General features: G+C 35.5%; 18 protein-coding genes across 18 annotated transcripts; 11 read left to right on the top strand and 7 right to left on the bottom strand. All coding sequences in view use genetic code 6, as the record gives it.

Moving 5' to 3' along the window:
* Positions 1 to 134: 134 nt before the first annotated feature.
* Positions 135 to 1,025, top strand: SS50377_23795 (Copine I; the record flags this gene model as incomplete). The annotated part of the gene is made up of 1 exon (XM_067907659.1): positions 135 to 1,025. The coding sequence occupies one exon, from the start codon at positions 135 to 137 to the stop codon at positions 1,023 to 1,025; it is 891 nt and encodes a 296-aa protein (XP_067764633.1).
* A 27-nt stretch (positions 1,026 to 1,052) lies between these two features.
* Positions 1,053 to 1,382, bottom strand: SS50377_23794 (uncharacterized protein; the record flags this gene model as incomplete). The annotated part of the gene is made up of 1 exon (XM_067907658.1): positions 1,053 to 1,382. One exon carries the CDS (start codon positions 1,380 to 1,382, stop codon positions 1,053 to 1,055), a length of 330 nt encoding a protein of 109 aa, XP_067764632.1.
* A 223-nt stretch (positions 1,383 to 1,605) lies between these two features.
* On the bottom strand, positions 1,606 to 2,502 carry SS50377_23793 (Copine I; the record flags this gene model as incomplete). Its single annotated transcript, XM_067907657.1, has 1 exon — positions 1,606 to 2,502. One exon carries the CDS (start codon positions 2,500 to 2,502, stop codon positions 1,606 to 1,608), a length of 897 nt encoding a protein of 298 aa, XP_067764631.1.
* A 110-nt stretch (positions 2,503 to 2,612) lies between these two features.
* SS50377_23792 (Phosphorylase B kinase gamma catalytic chain) lies at positions 2,613 to 4,820 on the top strand (the record flags this gene model as incomplete). Its single annotated transcript, XM_067907656.1, has 1 exon — positions 2,613 to 4,820. One exon carries the CDS (start codon positions 2,613 to 2,615, stop codon positions 4,818 to 4,820), a length of 2,208 nt encoding a protein of 735 aa, XP_067764630.1.
* A 424-nt stretch (positions 4,821 to 5,244) lies between these two features.
* On the top strand, positions 5,245 to 6,147 carry SS50377_23791 (uncharacterized protein; the record flags this gene model as incomplete). Its single annotated transcript, XM_067907655.1, has 1 exon — positions 5,245 to 6,147. The coding sequence occupies one exon, from the start codon at positions 5,245 to 5,247 to the stop codon at positions 6,145 to 6,147; it is 903 nt and encodes a 300-aa protein (XP_067764629.1).
* A 159-nt stretch (positions 6,148 to 6,306) lies between these two features.
* On the bottom strand, positions 6,307 to 7,356 carry SS50377_23790 (uncharacterized protein; the record flags this gene model as incomplete). Its single annotated transcript, XM_067907654.1, has 1 exon — positions 6,307 to 7,356. One exon carries the CDS (start codon positions 7,354 to 7,356, stop codon positions 6,307 to 6,309), a length of 1,050 nt encoding a protein of 349 aa, XP_067764628.1.
* Positions 7,357 to 7,434: 78 nt separating this feature from the next.
* On the top strand, positions 7,435 to 8,331 carry SS50377_23789 (Aldose reductase; the record flags this gene model as incomplete). The annotated part of the gene is made up of 1 exon (XM_067907653.1): positions 7,435 to 8,331. The coding sequence occupies one exon, from the start codon at positions 7,435 to 7,437 to the stop codon at positions 8,329 to 8,331; it is 897 nt and encodes a 298-aa protein (XP_067764627.1).
* Positions 8,332 to 8,381: 50 nt separating this feature from the next.
* On the top strand, positions 8,382 to 8,741 carry SS50377_23788 (uncharacterized protein; the record flags this gene model as incomplete). Its single annotated transcript, XM_067907652.1, has 1 exon — positions 8,382 to 8,741. One exon carries the CDS (start codon positions 8,382 to 8,384, stop codon positions 8,739 to 8,741), a length of 360 nt encoding a protein of 119 aa, XP_067764626.1.
* Positions 8,742 to 8,804: 63 nt separating this feature from the next.
* Positions 8,805 to 9,278, top strand: SS50377_23787 (uncharacterized protein; the record flags this gene model as incomplete). Its single annotated transcript, XM_067907651.1, has 1 exon — positions 8,805 to 9,278. The coding sequence occupies one exon, from the start codon at positions 8,805 to 8,807 to the stop codon at positions 9,276 to 9,278; it is 474 nt and encodes a 157-aa protein (XP_067764625.1).
* A 30-nt stretch (positions 9,279 to 9,308) lies between these two features.
* SS50377_23786 (Glycosyl transferase family 8 protein) lies at positions 9,309 to 10,400 on the top strand (the record flags this gene model as incomplete). The annotated part of the gene is made up of 1 exon (XM_067907650.1): positions 9,309 to 10,400. The coding sequence occupies one exon, from the start codon at positions 9,309 to 9,311 to the stop codon at positions 10,398 to 10,400; it is 1,092 nt and encodes a 363-aa protein (XP_067764624.1).
* Positions 10,401 to 10,764: 364 nt separating this feature from the next.
* On the top strand, positions 10,765 to 11,157 carry SS50377_23785 (uncharacterized protein; the record flags this gene model as incomplete). Its single annotated transcript, XM_067907649.1, has 1 exon — positions 10,765 to 11,157. One exon carries the CDS (start codon positions 10,765 to 10,767, stop codon positions 11,155 to 11,157), a length of 393 nt encoding a protein of 130 aa, XP_067764623.1.
* Positions 11,158 to 11,292: 135 nt separating this feature from the next.
* Positions 11,293 to 12,213, top strand: SS50377_23784 (uncharacterized protein; the record flags this gene model as incomplete). The annotated part of the gene is made up of 1 exon (XM_067907648.1): positions 11,293 to 12,213. The coding sequence occupies one exon, from the start codon at positions 11,293 to 11,295 to the stop codon at positions 12,211 to 12,213; it is 921 nt and encodes a 306-aa protein (XP_067764622.1).
* Positions 12,214 to 13,012: 799 nt separating this feature from the next.
* On the bottom strand, positions 13,013 to 13,651 carry SS50377_23783 (Palmitoyltransferase; the record flags this gene model as incomplete). Its single annotated transcript, XM_067907647.1, has 1 exon — positions 13,013 to 13,651. The coding sequence occupies one exon, from the start codon at positions 13,649 to 13,651 to the stop codon at positions 13,013 to 13,015; it is 639 nt and encodes a 212-aa protein (XP_067764621.1).
* A 63-nt stretch (positions 13,652 to 13,714) lies between these two features.
* SS50377_23782 (Tryptophanyl-tRNA synthetase) lies at positions 13,715 to 15,001 on the top strand (the record flags this gene model as incomplete). Its single annotated transcript, XM_067907646.1, has 1 exon — positions 13,715 to 15,001. One exon carries the CDS (start codon positions 13,715 to 13,717, stop codon positions 14,999 to 15,001), a length of 1,287 nt encoding a protein of 428 aa, XP_067764620.1.
* A 58-nt stretch (positions 15,002 to 15,059) lies between these two features.
* SS50377_23781 (uncharacterized protein) lies at positions 15,060 to 16,637 on the bottom strand (the record flags this gene model as incomplete). The annotated part of the gene is made up of 1 exon (XM_067907645.1): positions 15,060 to 16,637. One exon carries the CDS (start codon positions 16,635 to 16,637, stop codon positions 15,060 to 15,062), a length of 1,578 nt encoding a protein of 525 aa, XP_067764619.1.
* Positions 16,638 to 17,013: 376 nt separating this feature from the next.
* Positions 17,014 to 17,757, top strand: SS50377_23780 (Transmembrane domain-containing protein; the record flags this gene model as incomplete). Its single annotated transcript, XM_067907644.1, has 1 exon — positions 17,014 to 17,757. One exon carries the CDS (start codon positions 17,014 to 17,016, stop codon positions 17,755 to 17,757), a length of 744 nt encoding a protein of 247 aa, XP_067764618.1.
* A 133-nt stretch (positions 17,758 to 17,890) lies between these two features.
* SS50377_23779 (Serine/threonine-protein phosphatase) lies at positions 17,891 to 19,318 on the bottom strand (the record flags this gene model as incomplete). The annotated part of the gene is made up of 1 exon (XM_067907643.1): positions 17,891 to 19,318. One exon carries the CDS (start codon positions 19,316 to 19,318, stop codon positions 17,891 to 17,893), a length of 1,428 nt encoding a protein of 475 aa, XP_067764617.1.
* A 234-nt stretch (positions 19,319 to 19,552) lies between these two features.
* Positions 19,553 to 24,358, bottom strand: SS50377_23778 (5'-3' exoribonuclease; the record flags this gene model as incomplete). The annotated part of the gene is made up of 1 exon (XM_067907642.1): positions 19,553 to 24,358. The coding sequence occupies one exon, from the start codon at positions 24,356 to 24,358 to the stop codon at positions 19,553 to 19,555; it is 4,806 nt and encodes a 1,601-aa protein (XP_067764616.1).
* Positions 24,359 to 24,504: the final 146 nt, after the last annotated feature.

Below are 24,504 nucleotides of genomic sequence, written 5' to 3'. Positions count from 1 at the left end.
GCTCGTTATTCATATTTAATAAAAATACAGTGAGCATTAGTAATAAAATTCACCTTTGCATATTATATTTTAGTTTTTCTAGTTTCACAAATTAATATTATTATGTACATATATGAGCGTTATAATATTTTATAATGTTTAAACAATGTTTTAAGCCGGAACTAGCATTGGGAGATTTGGATATTAATCCAGATCGATTCACCAAATTTAGTTAAATAAAAGATATTCTTAAATAAATCGCTGTACATCCATTAGATATTGTAATATATTTTGATTTTTCACGCTCTAACCTCATAAATCAGTAAAAATCCCTTTAGCATACTGATTCACTGAATAACCCTTATATTATTGCCTTAAAAGCGATATTAACAGCATCTGCTGAACTAGATAGCAATAGAGTATTTCATGCATATCGTTTTGGTTGTGTAGATTCCAAGCATAAAAGAGTAGTTCCACTATTAGGTGATTAAGCGAAATTTACATCGTCAGAAGAGCTAATGGGGGCTTACTTTAGCGCACTTAAGACCACTATACTATCAGGACCAACGTAAATAAGTACTTGTATCGATAGTATGATTACACATTGCTAATAATTTAAAGAGCATACTATAGGTGTGATTCTTACTAACTCTCCGTCATAGTCTATAACGAAAGATTTTAACTCCGTCATTTAGGCAAGCTACTTCCCTATTTCTATTTGCTGCATTGGGGTAGGCGATGCTAATTTCGATTCATTAGAGTTTTTAGATGATTGCGAAGGCCGAAAATTTGATAATTTCTAATTCTTCCATTTGGATACGCTTAGCCGCAAGTATCAAAGCAAAGATTTTGCTTAAATATTGTGTTGTAAAACTTTTATGGAGCTACCAGATTAGTATGTGCGCTGTTAGAATCTTGGATATCATGATGAGCTTAGAGCATGTCGTATAGTTAAAGAGCATAGTGATATTTTTGCAGAAGTATAATTTGGGTAGGAATTCATTAGAGAAAAAATTGAATAGAGTTAGCTTTTAAGCTTAGAATGAAAATTTCACTCAGTTTAATATCATTTTTCACTTCATTAATGGCTATGGAATAGGTTTTGGTAAAGATATATTACGTGGTTTTGGCCGACTTAAATTTTATAAAAAACTCCGGAAATCATCCTAAATCTCTTACTAAGTCTGTAAAGGCGAATCTTTTTCAGGAGGGTTAACTTCTTCAAATGATTACTAAATGAAATCTTTCATATGTATGCATGATTTTTTATTATGTCTTAAATGAAAGTTCTGTGGAGCCAGTAGGCACTCTTATGATTTACTTTATTACACCATTTAATATTTAATCTCTTACTGTTATAATTATTTCTCAAGAGGTGTCACTTCGCAATAATATTTCCTCATTTTTGAGATGATAAATTTTCCTAAATTACGTATAAATTACTAATCATCATATAATTATTTTACTTAATAATTTACTTAATCAAATATAATACTAAGTACCACATTTGTATTAATTAATTGTAAAGATTATTTTATGTTAGATTTAAAAAATATATTATATTTTCCGCTAAGATATATAAACATAAAAATAATATTCTAAAATTAGCTCATATAAAATTTATCTTCACTCTAGCATATCTAAATGTTCAAATTTTAAGGGTATTTCTTAAGTTTCATGGTTAGATGTGACAATAGCTGAGTACTCAGTAAATATAACAGTTCTATCTAAATTATAGTAATCTTTTGAATGCATTTATTTTGCCTAAAAAGGAATCTCCATGAAAATTTAACAACCAATAAAATCAATAAGTTTGGCCTCAGACACACTTAATCTAACCACCTTCTTTTTGATCTTGTCAAAATCTACAAATTAGAAGTTATCAACATTTCTACCTTTTAAATCGTCATATAATTCTAGCGTCTATAAATTTTTTCTTCCAACTCCAAAACAACAGAAAGAAATTGGATACATACTAGCTTACTTAAGTGCATTAATATCTTTTATCTCAGATTAAGATTAACTATTAGTAATAAGTACAGAAACAATATGTTTCCCAGGATTTTATTTTGAAAATTCTATTGAATTTTCAAAACATTTTGATAACTACACGGGTCCAGAAAATGTAACATCGCGACAAGCTTACTTATATGCACACAATAGTGCATCAATACCTTCATATTAGACTTAATCCTAATATAGAGGAACAATCCGTAAATGTTTTGACTCCGTACATCCATACCTATAGGCTAAAAACTTTTAATCTGAATCCAATTAAGCTGCTGCGAGTGCAACGGCTTCTAGTGCCATATAATATGGATTTGTTTATGAATCTGTATGGAGTAGAGTAGTCTCTTAGTTTAGTAAATTAGATCTTGAAAAGTCTAAATAAAATACTACATCATATTATTTTACTCCTGTCTAATATAGATATTCTTTAATCTATGTAAAAGTTTTAAAATGATCTCCAATAATAGGTTCATCTTCATAAATTGCTTATTTCGGTTTTCCACAGCAACTCATTTTAATTGACAATAGATTTAATATGATTTATATTAACAAATTGACTTAAGTAACTGAGTGTATACCATATAATATACTTTAAACTATTTAAATCTACCACTTCTAAAATAATGGCGAATAATCTCTATTGGTCTCTGTATGATAATGATTAATAATCATAGTCTATCGAGTAATTAGTCTAGCAAGATAATTTAGAAAAATTATTAGAAGTTAAAACACTTTCTTTTGAAATACGTTCTGAAAATCCTGTTATTTTAGACTATTTAGTCAAAACATCAACAATTCGTCGCTTAATGAAGCATATGTTTTCGGAAAAGCCATCTGATCACACTGAGCGTGCAATTGAAATTTTTGCTAATCCAGATGCTCTTCGCTCTGTTCTTCAATCTATTCTCTCAACATCAGACCTTCTGGCTATTCCGTTTGAAACTCTTTAGAAACTAACAACATCACCAACACTTACATCAACTCTAGCACCTCCTCACATCAATAATGCCTTTTTGAAGTTAATTACTGCTATTTTAGCTTCGTCAAAGCGTGTTTCTGCATTAGCGACGTATTTAACTGAAAACCTAGGTTACTTTAAATCTTGGGCTCAACATATCATATCTTAATAAATCTCAGAGTCTCTCAAAGTATTTTTATTAGATTCTAAGTCTCGTACTGATGATATTAACAAGCAGGTATAAATACTGTGTATTAAGTCAAATGTTTTTGATCTTTTATCTAGTTTCATTACTAACCTTGAAATACCTTTAGAGGGAGTTTCTAATTCCTCGGAACTTCTCTCTAATATTATCTCTTAATAGACTCCGTTTTTATCAGAAATAGTTATCCTTAAATTGAATTAAATTTCGAATTTTCTATTCTTTAGTGAAATCAAAAACGAACAGCTGCTTAGGCTTCATTATGCTAGCAATCTTGTCGTTTGCTGCGTAAGCTTCATGATTTAAAAAGAAGTGTAACTTTACCATACATACAAAGACGAGATCATGAAAGTTAACTTTGAAACTCTCTAAAAAAGAAAAGAATTCCAGCACCAATTATTATACACTAATTAACAGGTTGAAATCAAAAATAAGCAGATAGAAAACTTCCCAATTTTGAAAATTCAAGAAATCGACGATTTCGAATTCAAGAATCTTCCAGTTTTCGCCGCTTTCTTGGATCAATTCTGCTCTATTCAGAGCCGCATCAGATTCCTCAGAAATCAAGCCCCGCCCAACCTCGTGGGTTACGGAACGTTCCAGATGCTCCATTTCATAGCAAGAATTCTTGCTATTTCTGCCGATGCGAAAACTGCGGTTTTCAAGTACTTCCAAAACAACAAGAAATAGCCTCAAAAGTCGACCAAACTCGACTGGTTCGGCCAAAGCGAGCAGGCAGTCGAGGAGAGCGTCTAAATCGTCCAAGAGGGCCTCTTTGGCCAGCTTCAGCTCAGCGCGCATTCAGGCGCCGGAGGCCCGTCGAGTATTCCGCTGGGAGACACTTTTTGCGTTTCTGGCGTGCCGCTCTGCATCAGCGTCGTTAGCGTAATAAAGAAGTTCTTATAGCAGAATTTGCTCCAAGAGGTTATATCACTTTTCGGCGCGTTCGAGCAGAACTCAAATCTGCATTTTATCGCCTCTAGGATCATCATTCCGCTCGCGGAATTCGGCGATTTCGAGACGGAAATCAGCTGCTTTTTGATCGAAAAAACGGACTTTATGAGCCTTCTGAGGGACAAAATGACGCACTTCATACCCTTCAAATCGCGTACCAGCCAGCAGACGTACTTCATCACGATAGCGCGCGCCCTGCTGCGTCTGGCGGTCAAATTGACCGACGAGGCTGCCGTTGAGGAGAAGCAGAAATTCGTGCAGAACAAGCCCAGTTTGATCCAGAACAACGTCAGCGCGCACGTGGCCGCGCCACAGAATCTGACTGCTTTGAACAAAATTATCAGCTCTGGATACGGCGAAATTAACAAATGTTTTGTGGACTTTTTGACTACAAATGAGATTTTCATCGAGTTCAGCAAGACGTGTTTGGAGCCTGAGGACGAGATTCCGAAGACTTTCGGGGACGCCAGACTAGCAGCTGAGTACACGAATGTGAAGAAACAGAAGCAGAAGGGGAAAGGCGTTTTTGACGCCGGATTTGGGGGTTTCGGTGGCTTTGGCGGCGGCGGTGACTTTTTCGGCGGTTTTGGTGGCGAGCAGCAGGCCGGAAACGGCGACGGCTGGGGCGATTTTAGCGGGGATCCCAAAAAAGATGGCGGCGCAGGTGGCGCCGCTGAGGGCGATGGCTTCGGCTTCGGGTGGGGCGCGTTCCAGTGATCGGGTTTGAGTTGCGTTTTTGAGGGTGCGGGAAAGGTATTTGAAAGTTATATTCAGGTATCAGGGTTGATAAAGATAGTTGGCAAGTACAAATAATGGGATTTGGTAATGCTTCAAATTATTCTAGTGAATAAAAATATTCTTATTGTATATTAAATATGTAAGAAGTAAAGTTTTATTTTCGTATTTAGAGTAAATAGGATGAATTTGTAAAATTCTAGATTATAGTAGGCACTTACAAACTTTTGTTAGAATCAATTTTTACCCCAGAAAACCAGATAAACTTAAAATTTAAAGATTAGTTTTTGCCATACGTTTATATTTATTCATTACAAAGAATATATTATTTTCTATAGTTTTATGTTTTTGGTGGAGTCAAATAATATATGTTTAACTAAATAATTATAAATTGACTTTATAAAAAATGATGTTCCTAGCTCTTTTTGCAGCGGACAAAACACTGGGATTTGTTACGGTTACTAACACCACTATATCAATTCAATTTGTTACAATAGATTCTGCTATTACAGGTATATCAGAATTTTCAATAACTGTTGATGGAAATAAATTTGACTTTAAGTAAGGAGAAAACAAATTTCAATTTGATGCGAGTGTTGGTGAAACCGACTTAAAAAAAATTTCAGCACACTTTTAAAAGGATATAAAATAATCTATAACTACTCAACCAGGTACTGCTCCAACTGAAATAACTATTACGAAAAAGCAGCTGCTGTTCGCCTACTGCGCGACCGAGATCGGCGTCAAGATCAACTACGCCTCAGAAAGTGACAACTCCATCGTGATCACCTTCCCCGCCGGCATCGACGTCACCAAGGGCTCCCTCATCACGCTCGGATCCAACTTCTACCACGCGGCCCCAAGCACAGTCGCCGGCACCAGCACCATCACCCTCCGCTGCCCCGAGTCCTTCGCGCAGGTGAACCCCACTACCTGCTTCGACAAGCTGAACGGCCTCAAGCAGGCGAAGAGCATCCAGATCTTCACGACCGGCAACGACCGCTTCCAGTACGAGGAGACCTACGTATCCGGCGACACGCTCAAGATCGAGACGAACTTCACCGGGGGCGAGCAGAAGATCAAGTTCACCACCACGCAGATCATCATGCTGGCCTGCATCTGCCTGCTGCTCGTCATGGCTGTCGTGATGCCCATCGTGTGCTGCAAGTCCAACAGCCGCAAGGACGCCTCCAACAAGCCCATCTCCAGTGGGTTCGGCGAGCTGAGGCCTATGGTTGCCAAAAGAAACACGGATAGCATAACTATTATTTAAAATGACTACGATGTTAGCAGCACGTTATTTGTATGAGTTTTTTGTTCATTATCTAGTTAAATCAAGCTTAATCAAAAAATTATCCTGCTCTGCAGGCCATTAATTCTAAAATATATCTAAACCCATTTTCAATTCAATTTTTCACTTCAAATCCCGGAAATCGTTCAATTTGCTATACCGCCAAATCGCTAAATATCACATTTTCGACTTATGAAGCCTACCTGGAAACTCAGCATCCGCCTCCCACCCGACGCCAAAACGGTCGAAAACTCCCTCGAAAATACTCTTCAAAACGACGCCACGGCCAGCATTCAGGCTGTAAACCCTGCAGAAGCGCACCACACTGGCAGAACAGTCCTCGCCCTCGTAGATCTGAAACGGCACGAATTTACCATCAAAAATCTCGACTTTCAGGTCGAAAAGCAGCCGCTTTCGCCCTTTCTGATAATTTAGATGCATCAATTAGGAGTGGAAAATCGAATTTGAATTCAATTTCACGTTTTGCATCCCAGCCTGGCTCCTGCCGAGATTTTCGGTTTTGACCGCAATTTCTGCCTTCATTTCGCGCGCTTTCTGCTGCTTCAGGAGGAACTTCTGGATCGATTTCACCTGATTTCCGGTCGGCAGGTCGAGCGCGATTTAATGTTGAGGCTCTACGCGCGCAATCGGCGTTGCCCGCGCGCGCTGCGCCCGCAAATCGCTCGATCTCGTCGATTTTGCGCCTGAAAAATCGCTCCGTTTTTCAAGTTTACGGGATTCTGGCGCCCGAATTTTAGTATCCGGCCGCTTTTCTACCGCAAAATCGGCCCCCAGCGCCCCCGCGACGCGCTGCAGCTTCGAGAAAATCAGCTCGTGGAAAACGCCGAATCCGGCGCGGTTCAGGCCCGGGAGCTGGAAGTACGTCGCCTGGAACGGTAGCAGCTCGACGGTGAGGCAGAAGTTTTCGAGCGTTTCGCGCGCGAAATCGGGCAAAATCTGCAGAATTTGCGCGCGAAACGGCGCCGCGTCGTAGCCGAAGCTCTCCAGAAAGGCCGTGACGTTCTGGGCGCTCACGGGGGCGAAGGCGTCGTGCGCTGCTTGGAACGCGGCGAGTTTCCGCGTTAGGAGGTCCTGCAGCTCTTCCGGCGGCAGCGTTAGATAGCTAGCTATTTGGGAAGCGCTAGGCTCTAGCGGGGTCTCGGATGGCTGCGTTTGCGAGAGGTAGGAATACCAGGACTGCGAAAGCTGGTCCATTTTGGCTAACATGGTGGTTTGTTGTATAATAATAAATTAGGAAGGTAACGGGTAAAGGTATTAATTGTATATTAAAATACTAAATCAAAAATGATCCCTCAGATCGGATTTGGAACGTACTAGGCTCCTCTTGATGCCACAAAGGAGATTGTGTTAAATGCATTGAATACAGGTTATAAGCACATCGACTGTGCTTTTGTGTATAAAAATGAGACCGCAGTTGGTGAAGCGTTTTAAGAATTCTTTTAAAGCCATGATAGATCAGATTACTGGATAACTACTAAGCTGTGGAATACAAATCATAATCCTTCTAACGTCACATAGCAGTTATAGTAGTAGCTTGTGACTCTAAAACTTGATTACGTTGACCTGTTCTTAATTCACTGGCCGGTATGTTTTTAACATGGAAAACAACTTGTGCCACGTAACGATAAAGGTGAAGTATTGCTTGAGTCAGGATTTTCAATTATGGATACATATCGTGCCATGGAAAGCTTGGTAGATACCGGATTAACTAAGCATATTGGAGTATCTAACTTCAATGTTGCTCTCATTAATGACTTACTATCTGGAGCCCGTATTAAGCCTTTAGTAAATCAAATCGAGTCCCACCCATTTTTCTAAAATGAAGGCTTAATTTAGTTCTGTTTAAAGAATGGACTTCATATTACGGCATATTCTCCGTTAGGAGGATTCTACTAGGGAGTGTCTGGTATCTAAAAATTTTCAGATGATGTTAAGTTATAAGAAATTGCTCTAGGTTTAGGTGTATCAATAGCTTAGATTGTACTTAAATGGCATTTACAAAGATTTAATACTAATAAATACAGTATTATTCCAAAGTCCAGTTGCTAAGAAAGAATTAAGTCAAATTTCAAATTAGAGTTCACACTTACTGAAGAATAAATGATTTATATTAACAGTTTAAATAAGAACGAGAGAAGCTGTGACCCAATTGAATATTGGCAAATCCCACTTTTTGATTGACCAATTAATTTAATTAAGATATAATTGTATATAATTATTTTTCCGCTAAAATGTCTAAGCCCTAACCAACTCCTGAATAATTAGTCAAATAAGCTTAAATAGGATATATGCCTAACCCTTTATAAATGCGATAAAGACAAGAATCTGCAATGAATGAAAGACTAGCTACTCTTGATAGACGAGATGTTGCCTAAAAAATGGATTATACTCAATATACCTAGACAACTCAGCACAGTACAAATAATAATTTACTGGAAAAACTATTAACTACGCATAGGGATAACAAAGTATAAGAATAGACATTTAATTAAGGTATTTTGGAGCATCCTTAAAAATATAGACGACCTTTTGGTTAATTTAGCTATGAGGTGGAACGCAATATAAACGCTGGATATATAAAGAGGAAATGATTTTAATGAAAAATTATTAATGATACAATTTTATTTTATATATTTTAATATCTTTAATTCTTAATGAATTATGAACAAGCATCAAAAATTAATACGCATCTATTAAAAATTTTCCATTACAATGACGATAGCATTTTTACCGAATTAAAAATTCAATATAATGATTAAGAGATTGAAGATATTCTTTTTCTATCAACAGTTTTGAAAACATAAACTAGAGATGATTATGAATTTTTGGTATCAACTTTAGATTTAAGATCATCAATCCTTGCAATTAAGTACTTTGGATACCCAGGTATAATTTTATGTTAAAAATTGTAAACCATAAAAGACTAACCATATAAAATCCTAAATATTAAGAAATCAGAATTTAAAGTTGAAATTATTCAGAGAAATTATAATTTATTAAAGGATTAAGTTACATTAGCGAGTAAAGACACCGTTAATCTAATAGCTCCTGAAATTTACGTCACTTTTTTGAAATAATTATCAGACGTTTTAGAAAAATCATATCAATCATATAGAGATATATAATGATTGAATTACGATTTCACTTCATAAATAAAAATGCTTGACTACTCTGATTTTGATATTAATAACATCAAGCCAACACCATTTGAGTTCGCACCTACTAAAAAGTTCTCTATTGCTACCTTAGTGATGGATACACATATTTATGCACAATCAGCTGCTGCACTTTTCTAATCTCTGAAAGCCAATCATTTAGAAAGTTCATGCGATTTTATTGTTTTTGCTTCAAATTTATCATAACATTCCCTATAGTTATTGAACCTATATGCTAATGTAATTATTATTCCAAAAATAGAATTCCCTGTAGATCTTAACAAGTGGCCTAGATTTGCTAAAAATTATCAGAATTGGCTTAAAAGCTGTTTTTCTAAGCTATACATTTTTCTACTTACTTAATATGATAAGTGTCTATTTCTTGATGCGGATATGCTTTGTTTACATGATTTCTCACATATTTTCAACTTGCAAACCCCTTTCGGAACACTAGTAGGAAAGGATAAAGAAGGAATGGAAAGTGGGATAAAAATTAATAATGAGTAATTAAATAACGCATTAATCAATGGTTATGGTATTTCCGGGGCATTTTTCTGTGTTTCACCTTCAATTGAATAATTCAATATGCTGATCTAAACTATAAAGAATAACTCTAATGGTGGATTTTATTCATAAAATGTGAATGATAGAATTCCTAATGCAGGTCCTGATGAGACACTTATTTCTTTAAATATTGAAAACTGGACTAATGTTTCTAGATAATTTAACTGCATACCTTGGTTAGCTCACCGATTCGAAAAGGGTGAATTTTAACTAAGAGGTAATTAAAATGTATACGATGGCAACTTAAGAGATCGAAAAGTTTTTTTGATTCATTATGTGGCAGAGAAGCCATGGTAAAGCTTTGAAAATGCAAAATCACATGGAGATAAAGTCTGGGAGGATGTTAAAAAATTTTATGATGTATTGGATAAAGTTAAGAGTTTCGTCTAGGATAAAGTTCCTGGAATAGAATTTATGGAATAGCCGAGTGTAGATATGTGGATGAGCAGGCAGTAGTGTGATAAGATTTGGGATAACGATTATAGAAGGAAGTTCGATAAAAAGCAATATAATGGTAAAAGATTTAAGTGAGATCATGATTTATTAATACTGGGATTCTAGTAAATTTATCATTCTATTTGTAACAGCAAATCTGCTACAATAAATTTATCACTTTGCATGATCTAGTCTGCTTATTCTTCGATTTAAAGGTGAAATTACTTACCATTACAAATTAAGATTAAATTTGTATTCACGTAGTTAGGTATAAATCTCTAAAATTTCTTCCTAATAAGTTCATTTAAATTTATATTTTAACATTAATCATCAATATGCAGTAAATAAGATTTATTAATGAAATTTAACTGCATCATCATATTAAATTACTATACTTAGTATTTTAAACATATAATTAATTAATATATATATTTACTATACACAATAGGTTTCTAACAAAATGAACTGCAATATACCAACTGCTATATTTGCATATATTAAAAATTATTCTGATCTTTAGTTCAATAGATACGTTATTAGTTATATTTTAATATCATTTTCCTGTATTACTATTGGTATTTTTTATCCATTTATGTAAATTTTGCTAACAATGATAGTACTCTTTAAAATTGACCATTTTAAGCTTTTTATTAGCAATTATTTCCCTGAATCTACTATTGTAAAATTAAATATTTCATATCTTGATGAAATGTGCTATGCAAAGCTCCCGATGTTAGTGTTTTTTGTTATAAACTCATATAGATGTATGAGGAACATTTATTTAGATTTTCAGAGCACACAGTTAGCCTAGCAATCTGAAGATTCACAGCTAATAGCTAAGAAAAAGGACTGATACCCTATATCTTTATATAACCAGCATCTATCCACCATATTTCAATCTATACATCCCATCATTTTATTTTTTCTACACTACCCTCTCCAAAATTATTTTATATATTATTATATATGAATTATCAGTAATACCAAAATGCAAGCCCAAATTCTTGATCGAATTAAAACGATCCCGCTGCCATCTGCCGTGCATGCCTCGCAATTTTCGCCAGTAAAGACGCACCAGCTATTTCTGAAATTACAGGATATCAAAACCGATGCCCTGCGTTCAAAAAAGCTCATTTTCGCGCTCGACTCGCTCCAGAACCTTACACAGCAGTCCCCCTACGCGGAGCTGCACGCATACAAGGCCCTCTTCGAAGTGGCGGTGAAGAAGCCGCAGAACGCGCTGGAAACGCTCAGAAGCGCCGCGAAAAAGCGAGCAGAGCCGACAGAAATGCTGCGCGATTTCGAGCAACTCATCTGCGAAAAAAGCGGTGAGAAGCCGCAGATCGTAATCCGGAAGGCACGCAACGACCCGTACAGCAGTATTTATAGGATAGATTAGGGCATGGCAGATTGCTTGGAATTTTTATGCTTCAGAAAGGAGCGAAAAGTTGAAATTGAATCGAAAAAATTAACTGCAAAGCCGCAAAGTTCTAGCGTTGTCAAAAGGAGGCAGCTGGATACTAACGATCTACCAGAGGCCGTTGAGGAGTCGTTTGAGCCACGGCCTAAATACTCGAGCTAACGGCCGCGTTCAGCTCTGTAAAGCAGCTAGTGCCCAGAGAGCCTGGCAAACCCGAACTCCAAGAACCCGCTGACGCGAAAAATCATTTAGGACTATGAGAAGAACTTCCAGCATCGGCGAAACTGCACTGTGCACGAATTACGCGTTTCTGACGAGTTGAAAGGTATATACGGTAAAAAGGTAGTCTACAGAAAGTACAGCGATATTATTTACGAGATAAATACGTTAATTCGGTAGAACAAGGTAGACGAAGGTGGTGAGTATATCTGTTAGGATTTTAAGAGTGTATTCAACATTGAGGGAGATGTCGTTGATTATTTGCAGTGAACATTTTGGTTCTATAACCATATATGATAATAGTGCAATTTAAATGTTATTTGCAGTATCAGTTAGATTAAAAAATTATGAGAATTTGCTAAATTACTTGGCTCGGTTTAGAATAACATGTCACAATACTGCAATGTATGCGAAAACATTTTATCAAAATAATTATTATGTATTTTCATAAATTCTTTACATATTTTGATATAAGTATTATGAATATTGCAAAAATAATAGACTATGAAATTTGAATTTAAGTATATATTAATTTTAAAGCCTAATGTAGTGATTAGTTTCATGTTATTTATTTTACTTTATAGTGCTAGCTTTTTGAGGTAAATAAACCCAGATACTTAATTTTAATTTATGCACAAAATTTATTAGGATGTATTTTTCATTCATAAAAATTGTGTTATTCCTAAATGCTTTATTGAATGAAAATAATATTAAAAATATAGGTTATAAACCTTATATAAAATTAAAAAAATATTAATTTTCAATTTACGATATTAAGTATTTTAATATATTTTAAATTATAATCAGCCCTATTTTCACTACTTAAATTACGAACAATATGTTTAATCAGTAAAAAACAGAAGACTATTAACTAAAGTATGATCTATCAAATGTAGAAGTTCTTGATTATGCAGTTTAAATAACTTAATTTTAATTAAAGATATCAATTATATAATATTCAGTAAATATTCAGTGTAACAGTCAATTTGCTTTATTTTATTTAAGTCATACATAAATCATAATTTAATTTATACAATAAAAATAATCATATATCAAAAAATTAACCTAATCAAAAGCAACTCCAATAGTCATTTTCTAACCACCAGTATAACTTTGAATTTTTTTTTTATAAATCTGTTCCCCAAAGTATTTATTCCCCTGATGTAAAGTTTTAAAAATTTAAAGTAAGCCCAAAATCAAACTCATCTTAAAGATACTCTTCTTATTATAATTTTCCTGTTGTTATGGTCATAATAGCATTTAATAGTTGAAAAAAGCTAATGGGAAACACTATAATGGAAATAACTAAGTTAAGGACTAAAATAGATTAATCTTAAGTTTAAAGTTTTATTATATTAATAAATAGATTACAAAATGCTAATATTGTAAGTAATAATACTGTTTAAAAGAAATAGTAAAAATTCTAATCCCCGATTTCTATATCTAAGAGTGTGCAAAAATGATCCAAAGAGGATACACATTTGTTAATTTGATTCACATGATATGATCGTAAAGGAAAATTTTGTTAGCATTTTTAGCAATATCTATGCGGAGTAGATTCAGAAACTGAGATTGCTTATGATCCTTTATTTAAAGAATAGCTAGATAAAAATGTAAAAATTATTAGCAATAATTATAATACTGAAATTTATTCAACTTATTACAGTGAAAGAAGAAGTAAGTATAATTTTAGTAATATAGATTTCATTTTTATTAATTATTATTATATAAATTATATAAATTATAATCTTCTTTCCACTCCCTAAACTAAATGTCAAAAGAGATCGATGCGACAGCAGCCACTGCTTCATTATCTAAAAATTAAATTATCGAAAATTTTGGAGTTTCCGAATTGAACTAAGAGATAATTGATAGATTTTATAAACTTACGAATTCAAAACCGCATCCATTATTATCACGTTTTCTTTATTTTTCCCATCGTGATTTTGATTTATTTTTGGATGCTTTTGAACAGGGTCGTCCAGTATATCTATATACCGGACGTGGCCCATCCTCTGCGGCCCTGCACCTGGGCCACATGATTCCGTTCTACTTCTGCCGGTACCTGCAGCAGGCGTTCGGCTGCCCGCTGGTCATCCAGATCACGGACGACGAGAAGCTGCTGCGGGACCCCACGCTCTCGTTCGAGCAGATCCACGAGTTCGCGCTGTCCAACATCAGGGACATCCTGGCCTGCAAGTTCGACCAGGAGCGCACTTTCATCTACCTGAACACGGCGTACATCGGCAGCGTATACAAGTTCTCCTGCGTATTCGAGCGCGCCATCACGCTCTCGCAGCTGCGCGGGGCCTTCGGGTTCTCGGACGTCCAGAACGTGGGCTACGTCTCGTTCCCCGCGAAGCAGATGCAGCCCGCCTTCTCGCAGGCCTTCCCTCACATCTTCACGGAGGCGTACTGCAAGGCCTGGCGGGCCGCCAGGACGGACGTGGCCATCGCCCCGCTCGCCCAGAAGGAGGGAGAGACCAAGAAGCAGTTCGAGCAGAGGAGGCTCAGCCAGCAGGGCCAGACGCCCATCGAGCTCACCCCCTTCTGCCTCATCCCCTGCGGCTACGAGCAGGAGCCCTACTGGCGCGTGGCCCGGGACATCGCCCCGAGGCTCGGCCTGCAGAAGCCGGCCACGATCTACAACTCGTTCATCCCGGCGCTCCAGGGCGTGAACAGCAAGATGTCCGCATCAGATCCCCAGAGCGCGGTATACATGGACGACTCGGCAGCCCAGATCAAGAAGAAGATCAACAAGTTCGCGTTCAGCGGCGGCAGGGCCACCGTGGAGGAGCAGCGCGAGTTCGGCGCCAACCTCGCCATCGACGTCAGCGTCCAGTACCTGGAGGTGTTCATGGACGACCAGGCGAGGCTGGACTCGATCAAGGCGCGCTACCAGAAGGGCGAGATGCTCACCGGCGAGGTGAAGGCGGAGCTCATCGCGCTAGTCCAGGGCATCGTGGGCGAGCACCAGCGGGTGAAGGAGCAGATCAGCGACGACATGGTGCGGGCGCAGGTGTACGGCTGGGGCAGGAGGCTCTGGGGCGAGAAGTGAGGGTTTTGGGTTAGCGCGGGCGGGAGTTCCCAGTAGACAAAAAAGTCACATCACAGTCTCACTGGCTGAGCCTGACTATCAGTACCGCGAACACGGTGCCCACGGTGATGAACAGCACCACCAGGATGATGCTGACGGGCATCGCTATCAGGCTGGTCTGGTCGATTCCCACCACGTACTGGAACTGGAAGTCGTAGTCGTTGTTGAACATGACGAGCGGCTGGAACGAGGTCTTCAGGGTGTCCACGAAGGCGTGCTGCCGTGCGCTGTAGGAGCCTTGGAAGAACGTAAACGTGGTGTTCATAGAGGTAGTGTTTTCGCGCAGGCAGGTCCGGAAGTAGGGGACTGACTCGAACGGCATCGTGAATTCGTATACCTGGTAGATCAGGCGGCTTGCTGTGGCGGCATCGGCCTGCAAAATCTGCTGGAACCGAGTCTTCGCAGCTTTTGAGTAAAGTTATACGCACCTATCTGTCTGCACCGGGAAGAATACAATACAGGTCTCGGCGTATGAAATTATTGCGCTAATCTTGTAGAAGCACGAGAGGCTGATAGTGTACTCTTTTGCTTCTTCGCGAACCACTTTTCCATCAGCATCGAGGAAGCTCATGATAACTAACGCGTTTGGGGAAGATGGTAACTCGAGCATTGCATCCTAGGGAGATGAAAATTTGAACATAAGCGTAGCCATTCCAACCATAACACTGAATAATCTATCATCATATAATTATATATTTCCTAGCACCATAGAAGATTGTACCGTAGCTATATTATTTATACAAGTACTTAACTTAGTTAAGTCACCTACTACTTAAAAAAATTCTGATGAAATTGTTCCAAATCCACTAATTGCAGTTTAACATTCATTACTAACTGTAACTATATTGCTTATAGGGCTAAATATTTATTGTTTTAATTTAGAGCCAGTTTATGTAAATTCTAAAAATAGTCGCATTTTTATTGCTCTATTTTTAGAAAATTAAACGTAAAAATCTTCTATTTACTTCTTAACATCATCTGCTGAGTCTGTCAAATTAACTCTATAAAACTTAGTTTTAATATGTTCGAAAGGTGTTTTGTATCCTTCATAATCTGAAGGTGCTGATGCTAAAGGTGCTATATCTACGTTATACCAAACACTATCGACCTAATACTAAAATTTCGCGGTTGGGTCTGTGATAATACAATCATTAGGATCCGCAGATAGATTTAAGTATGAGGAATCACCACTTCTAGAATAATTTAGAGTCATGGTATTCCAACAATTTGAAGTATTTACTAAAGTATTTTAAATCAATGAAAAGGTTCCAGAGACATCTAATTCGTTTGAAAGCTTCACTGAATAAGAAATAATAGATAAAGCCGCCATTGTCTTAAAGACAGTTTCATCTACACTTTTGAATTAAATTTCAATTGGTCTATCAGAAAAATATATGAATTTGGTTTCTATTGTCTTGGCCGTACTATCCATATAACTAAGAGTAGCGGTTGACTCAGTATTATTAAAAGCCTAACATCTAAGCGGGGATGGTTTTGCATTTACTACTTTCATATTGTATTAAAACTATTAAACGATTCCAATTAGTTTTGCTGTGTCATCGAAACACGTAGTTACATCAGACAGCAAAATTAACATTTTACAAGACAACAATTTAATTTTAATTTTTATATACACCATAATGTCATAAGTACATTGTTTTTGTTTTTTAATATGTTTTATATTTAAAATAAATAAATGTACTAGAAGAAGTCAACGTAATGTTCAATAAAAATATGATATATTTATCATTATAAAGCTTAGTAAAACAAACATTTAAAATTTCAATTTTTTATATTATTACTATATATATGTATATTATCACCGTAAAATATAGATTCCATGATACTCAAATATATACTCAACTTACCGTTATTAATAAAACTGATTTTTATACTAGAAATATCACATTTGTGTAATCAGTCCCCCAACAATTACTACCATTATTATATAATTAATTTAATATATTAGTAAAATGTCAACTATACCATTTCCGGCACCCCAAATTTCGCAAGCCGCCGAGCTGGGTATTCTCAAGTAGGGCGTATTCTACTTAGGTCTTTCCTGCGCTTATCTGACCTTCTCAGGCGTATTCTTCTTTACAATTTTCACGCCTAAAATTCTAATCGCGGAGCGGTTCAACTTGAAGAGCTGCACACCGCACGTTCTGGAGTACTTTTCTGGTATTACATCACGCAGCTACGCCAAATTTCGCTTCTTCTACGCGTGCTTCCTGTGTGGCTTTTGCGCAGCCGCAGAAGTCATTTACCTGATCGCCAAGCACCAAATCGTACCACAGTCGATCAAAATTGCCATTTTAGCGCTCACCAGCGCCAGCAACGTCCTGCCGCTCGTTTTTCAGCGCTACGACCGATTTGCGCACCAGGGGTTCAGCTTTGCACAGAGCTACCTGACGCTGTTTTTCAACCTGCTGGGACTGAGCTTCTACGCCAGCATGGCCTCCAAAGTGGCCGACCTGACGTTCTACTCGAAGCTCCATTTCGCGTACACGGCGGTCCTCGTGGAGCTGTTTCTGGCCCTGTACACGGTCTTGGATTTCGTGCGCCTCCGGGTCGAGCGGAACGTGCTGCCCAGCGTCGTGGACGTGCCATTCGAGGCCGATTTCTACGACAGGCGCGAGGCGCTGGCAGACCACCTGGCGCGCTTTCGGCTGAAACAGACGCGGGTGCGCTTTGACAACTAGGACGCGATTTTGTGAGTTTCGAGGTGGATTGGCGGTGCGTTTGAGCGCGAAATTGAGGAAAGGGACTAGGCTTATGTGCGGTCAGCAGGCGCATGGATACCGTGAGCCTGCTAAAATAATATTGAGCTAAGTGCGTGAATAACGCCAATCACATCGTTTTGATGACTTTCCAGCCTTCCTGCCCGGCTTCCAGAAGCGCCATTCCGCCATAGTTGCCCTGTCCCATGTAATGGGAGCTAGAGAATACGGTGATGTGCTTGCCGTCGTTGAAATCGTCTTTGACGCCTCCTGCTTCGTAAACCACCTCGTGCCCTCTGAAAATTCTTTAAAATCCGTACTTTGCACAGAAATTGGAATTCAAGTCCTTACCAAATATAACGCCTACGCCTCTGTGGCTTGGCCTCATACCGGAGCTTCCGTCCTTGTTAGGATCATTCCAAAGCAATTATTAGCTTACTTCGTCGCTTGGTTCTATGGTTTTCTCAGGAATGCACGACATAAAATCTTCGGTCTTGACTGGAGGTCCTCCATGGCAAGCAAAGAAGCGATTTTTACTAATATTATCTGTAAAAATATATGATAATGGTAAATTAGCGAAAAACTGAGTCATGAAACTGAAAACACCAGATTTCGTACCATAGTTGTTTTCAATTTGTTACTAATAACCAAAGAAACTGTTCATTTGAGGGGTTTCATGATTTCCACGGATCATATGGACTCTGTTAGGATATTTAATTTTAAGTGCAGCAAAGAAAAGAACAACTTAGTGGCCAAAATCACCACGGTCAACATAGTCACCTAAAATGAGTATCGAATCATCACTTTTATCGAATTCATTAAGTTTAATATGAACATTAAATATTTATTTAAAGTCAGGTAATGAACCATGAATATCACCTATAATGAAGAGCTTAGAATTGAAAGAAAATTCAGATACTGCTTTCAGCGGGTTGATTACTTCACCAGCCTTATGAATAAGTCTGAAAACTTCTTATGAATGTAAGAATCTACCGGATGATAATTCTTCAAAAAGTCCAACTATATTATTTTCAATATCAAATCTATATTGCCGGCCATCTTCATTTACTGATTCAGGACCAGTAGAATTTGCTGTGTATGGATTAGCAAGCTGGTTATTAGCATTTTAATATTTAATGAAATCATTTAAGTTACGGACTGGAATGTCAGAAAGACCTTTAAGAAGATTAGGTGCTTTACTACGACCAACGACTTAAATAGCACTGGTAAGGGCGAGGGCAATTTTCTTATTATTAGGTAAAATATCATGAGCTTTTCTATACATTTCGAGAGCTTATTATTGCTTTGTAGTGCATGAATAAATCTCTGCAAGGCGCCAGTACCCTTTTACATATTAAGGATCTATCTATACAGCTTTTAATGCATCTTGCTCAGCAGGAAGAAAATCCCCAAGCATAAAGTTAGCGTTAGCTCTATTAGAAAGAATAATCGGGCTTTCAGGTTCTATATCAAGAGCTTAGGTATATAATGTCTGAGAAAGAGCATAATCCCCAGATAAAAAGTACTTGTTTCCTTAATCTTTAAGTTCAGCTGCCATTTCAGTTCAAGGAAAGGTAAAAAGCACAAACGTTATGGAGATAATAATTATTTTATACTAGCTAATACGATATTTATTTTGAAAAATATACAAATAGAATAAATTGTAAATAATATTATATAATAATATATTTAGTAAGACTTAAAACTTATATTATATATATAAATAAATGTTAATAGTAGATAATAAAAAATAATAGATAACTAGTATTTTATATGAAATCAAATTAATTAATCAATCAAATGAGATGGAAAATCCATCATTTTTTTCAGCTACAAGCCATTGATCAATTTCTTTGGATTCATCAATAACGAATCTTTTCCAAGCACCAATATTAAATTCTTCATAATTTTCAGTAAGCTTTACTAAACCTTTTTTAAGAAGGTAATAACCCTTTTCACCCAAAGTATCTTCATAAGCATTAAATTAATAGCAATCATTATAGTTATATAAATGTCTATTTGCTACAAATCTAAATTTAGTTCCACTTATACCTACTACTGCACATATACCGAACTTTGCCGAAAAGATAACATCTCCAAGTGCGAATTTGAAAGCTTCACGATTAGGAATTTCAGATTTTATATCAGACTTCACTAGGCTGACGTTTTAGGTGAATTCTGAAAGTGATTTTACAATATCTCCAGAATAGTGCTAAAATGATCTAGGTATTAACATTTTCTTTTCTAAAGGAACAATAAATTTCTATATATACAAGCTCATAACTGATATAATATTTGCTAATTGAAGCTAGGAGTCTGGCGTTTAGTCATAAATTGGAAGTTAGTTTTGATTGAAATTATAAGTTTAAACGTCTCCTAAATTTAGGAAGTTCTCGTCTTTTGTTCCGCAATCAAATGCTTGATGATCAAGTTTATTTCCATTTTCACGCAGGCAAACAATTCTCTTAACAAGTTTAGGGAATGCTCTACAAATGAAAATCAGCGCTAAGGCGCATCGTTTAGTTATCTTTCCATTATGAATGTAATTAGGGTCATAAAACTCTTTAGTATAAACATTTAATCCTAAATCTCTTGATGCACGGTCTACACATGTCATATTTTAATAAGAAAGAAGTGAAAATAAAACTTTTTATGATACTTTAATTTAGAGTGCTTTTTATAAAACTTATATGTCTACTATAGACTGAGAGTATGATAATGATGCAGTGTCTGGTAAACATAATTTCGGCAAATTAAAGTCGAAACTGCGTGAAATTACTTGATTAAATGCATTATTCTTATAATGTTGTTTAATAGCTTTTTTAGGTATAATACGATTGAAATTTCCAATTAAAACCGAAGATAACTCTTACGCTACCTTGTCAGTAAATTTAGATATTAAAATTTAATTTTTATCGCTTAAAAATGTAGTTTGTTAATCTAATAATATAGTTGAAAGTTCTTAATTTGATGATACAACAAATGCGAACTTTTCTATTCTAGATCTTAAAAATTAAGTTCTCTGAGTTTTTCTATGAAGCAGATAAAGAGGTGAAAATGTAACTGGAAGTTAATCTAAAAATGCCAAAGAGCTAAAGTGTGAAGGGTTAAGTTGATCTGTTTAAAATAGTGCCATAAGCCATGCCTCATGGGATACAAATTTTTCATTAATTAAGAAAACAATTATTTCTTATGCATCCGAAATACTTCTACCTTTTGATTATGTATAATATGCTGTCTACTTGTTATAAATAACTTATTTTAATGGGATAGTAATTTTAAGTTATTAAAGAACTTTTTCAGCAATAAATGTTTGCTCTGAAAAAGAGCCTAACACTATGTTCGAATTGATATTAGTAAACGTCCTAAGGAACAGTTAGTTATTACAAAAATAGCCTAATATCTAGCCATAATAATCATTTTCATATGATACTAACTAATTAGTATCGTATTTTACTTCAATGTGTTCTTCTATTTCAGTTATAATGTGGTCTGGTATAATTTAAGGTTACTATTTATGAGGATGAACATCAAATTGTATGTAATCCTCAATAAAGGCATCAATTTCATTAGTTAAAGATAAAGAGTTAGAGAAGTTTGTGTTATGTTATTCTTATAAAATAGATTTAGATTTTTGAATAGAAATTGAACTCTTTAAGCAGTTGCCTCGAATACCTTAACTAATAATATTTAGCTGTTGATTTTATTTTGAAAATTATTATGCGTTTTCATTTATCAAATGAAGACCTCTATACTTAGAAACGAAGGTTCTATCAAAAATTGGGATCTATTTTTGCTCAAATTTAAAAAAGCTGGCATAAAAAACACTGTTTAAAACCTATAAACTTGTTGACTTAGGAATATAAATAAAAGTCTACGATAACTTCTTATTTAATAGAGGCAGAATAACAATATGTTTAGGATCAATTGAAGCTTTTGACTTATTAATCTCTATACAAGTTCCGGGGCTAGCAACAAGTTAAAATTTATCTAGTTTACTCTATATAGGATCGTTCCGTACAGTATTCTTTGCTATAATAATATTCCCTATAGACTAATAAAATGCTTAATAGTAAGGTGTATTTTAGTCTACTTTTTCCAGCATTTTTTCTACTTTTACAAAATCTATTCCATCAGTCAAACCTATTGGATAATGCTTATAAAATACTGTAAAATTCGGAGTCCAACCAAATCCTAATGTAGTTTGACCCCTTTTATCTAAGAAATTTAGGTTTGGTCTACTTAAATCCATCGTTTAATTTAAAGATTAAAATGCTGATTCATAATGAATAATATTAACATTTTTATAAGTGGGTTAGGAATCAAAAAATTACTTATCTATTTTTTATAATATCTCCTAAGGAACAAGATTCATTTTTTATTTGGATAGTGTGAAAATGAGTGCAGTTAAGACATCATGTGGTTTATCTTTAGTGAATAAAAATTAAGGGCCTACATATCCTTTTAACAGTCCCATTTCTAGATCACCTGTATCTGCATCTATATTTTCAACATCACCAATTCCGGATGACTAACTTGATTCAACACAATCAAATTCAATATCATGAACACTTTCTACCTTCTGCCTATTTGCATCCATGATTTTATTTAGTTTTTTATCTAATATAACTTCTTCATTCCATATTTAAATATCTAATGCAAATAACTTGCAATAGACTCCCATATCTGAACACAGAGGTGTAAATGGATATGGAAATTCCCAGTTCCACTACGTTATGCCTTAAGGATCAAGATAATAATCTATTACCCATTACATTGTTTTTAAATAAGTTCTGATGAGATTATGCATACCTTTGAATGCTAAACACGTCATATTATCTTTAATATACGTTTTATGTTCATGAGAAATTGGTTGATTCAGTTCAATAAGATTTTCATAATGATCTAGAATTGCTAAACTTTTCAATTACTTTTTGTTAAGACCTACTGGACATCTTATCTGATTTTTAATGTTTAATTAGTCAAATTTAGCGTAATATTTTTACCTATAATAATTCATAACAACAGGCTTAATTCTATTATCATTTTAAATTTTATTAATATTTGCTGTTCTCAAATTGTTCAAAATATCAATACTTATATCATCCTTTAGCTATTAATATTCCTCTATGATATGCGCCTTAAAATTATCGGAAAGTTCCTTTACCTTAGATGCTAACTAAGAAAAATTTTTAATATCTTATAATACTTATTTAAATTCAATCTTATCTCCGATTACAGTAAACATTTAGCATATCTGAGACAGATCTATTTGCTTCCGTTAACTGAGTAAAAATTTAAAAGGTAACTTCTTTACATTTTCTTATTTATAAAGATCAATAAATTAATCTAAAGCACCATTCTTAATCGACTAACCTGGTACTTCTGGTAAAAAATCATTACCAACAAATAAAGCAAGAGCAATAAAATCGTGAATAATTCGAGATGATACATCAGCCCAAATTAGTTTTTCTATAACAAACTACCTGAACTGAGAAGGCATTTGCATTGATGATGTTTTCAACTTAAACTCTGCTAAAAATGAATTCTATGGGAAAAATGTTTCACAAAGATTAATCAGTTATTACTCGTCTTCAAAATGATTCTAAAGAATTTCGTAAATTATGCCTTCTCTTACAGAGTCTATATCCATTGCTATGATGCCATTATTCCATGGATCATTCTTCGATTCTTATACAGACTCAAAATCAGAGACGAATAACCCAGTAAAACGTTTGACTAAAGTAATCTCAGGAATATTAAGACCTAGAAGAAGCAAAATAAGATCTCCATCTAAACCAAAAACACAATGACTAGGGATTTTTAATGGTTCTTCATTTGAATTTAAATCATTTTTTTAAGTAAAATCTATTTAATCATCAATTTCAGTATTTACTGTAACCACCTTTTACTAAGAAACATCTTGAACCGGCATATCAACTTAATTTTAGTCATTTAACTTTAACTTTTTCTTAAAGATAACTTCAGGTATATACTTTGTTGAATTCGTAAAATAATTTCCAACATCAACATTACGGATATTGCGCCTAATCTCATTAAGAATTTTATGTTCACCTTCACCTGGTTCATCAGAACCAGAAAATTCTACACTACATTGTAAAATATCTGAATCAATACTTTCAGCAATTTTCAAAACTAAAAATGATTGAAGGCGAGACATAAATTCAGTACCAGGTGTAATTTCAGCTCCAGAAACCGACTTTACTTTATTAAACATATCCCCATATCCTCCTATATTCCTTCTATAGGCTGATTAAGAGTCAGCCTGGATTGCACCAAAAACACGACGCTAACGTTGTTACCTAATCTTTGCAGAAGGAGCTGCACCATCTATTGCTATATAAACTGTCTTTGGAGCTAATAATTCTACAATATATAAAAAATAAGAAAAAGTTTATTAGAAAACAACATCCTCTGCACGGTTAATTGATGCATACGAAGACCGCAAGGTAGATTCATGTATAAGACCGTTAAAATCTATGTAAAGATGATCTACTTGATGAGAGTTTCTAGTTACAGAGCGTATGGCATACGGAAAGCGTTCACAAATGAAACGATTTAAACGTGGAACACCCATAATTGTAAAGGAAGGGGGAAATATGTTTTTTAGTAGCTAAAATATATAATATTATTGAAATAAGAATTTAGATTACTTATAAATATCAAGTTGAATTTAATTACTCTACTTCAATGTAATTAAACGATTCCCTTTGATTTATCAAT

Source organism: Spironucleus salmonicida, chromosome 4 (assembly GCF_000497125.1).
Source record: "Spironucleus salmonicida strain ATCC 50377 chromosome 4, whole genome shotgun sequence".
Lineage (NCBI taxonomy): Eukaryota > Fornicata > Diplomonadida > Hexamitidae > Spironucleus > Spironucleus salmonicida.
Note: the sequence above shows the minus strand (reverse complement) of the source record. Positions and strands in the feature narration are given on the sequence as shown.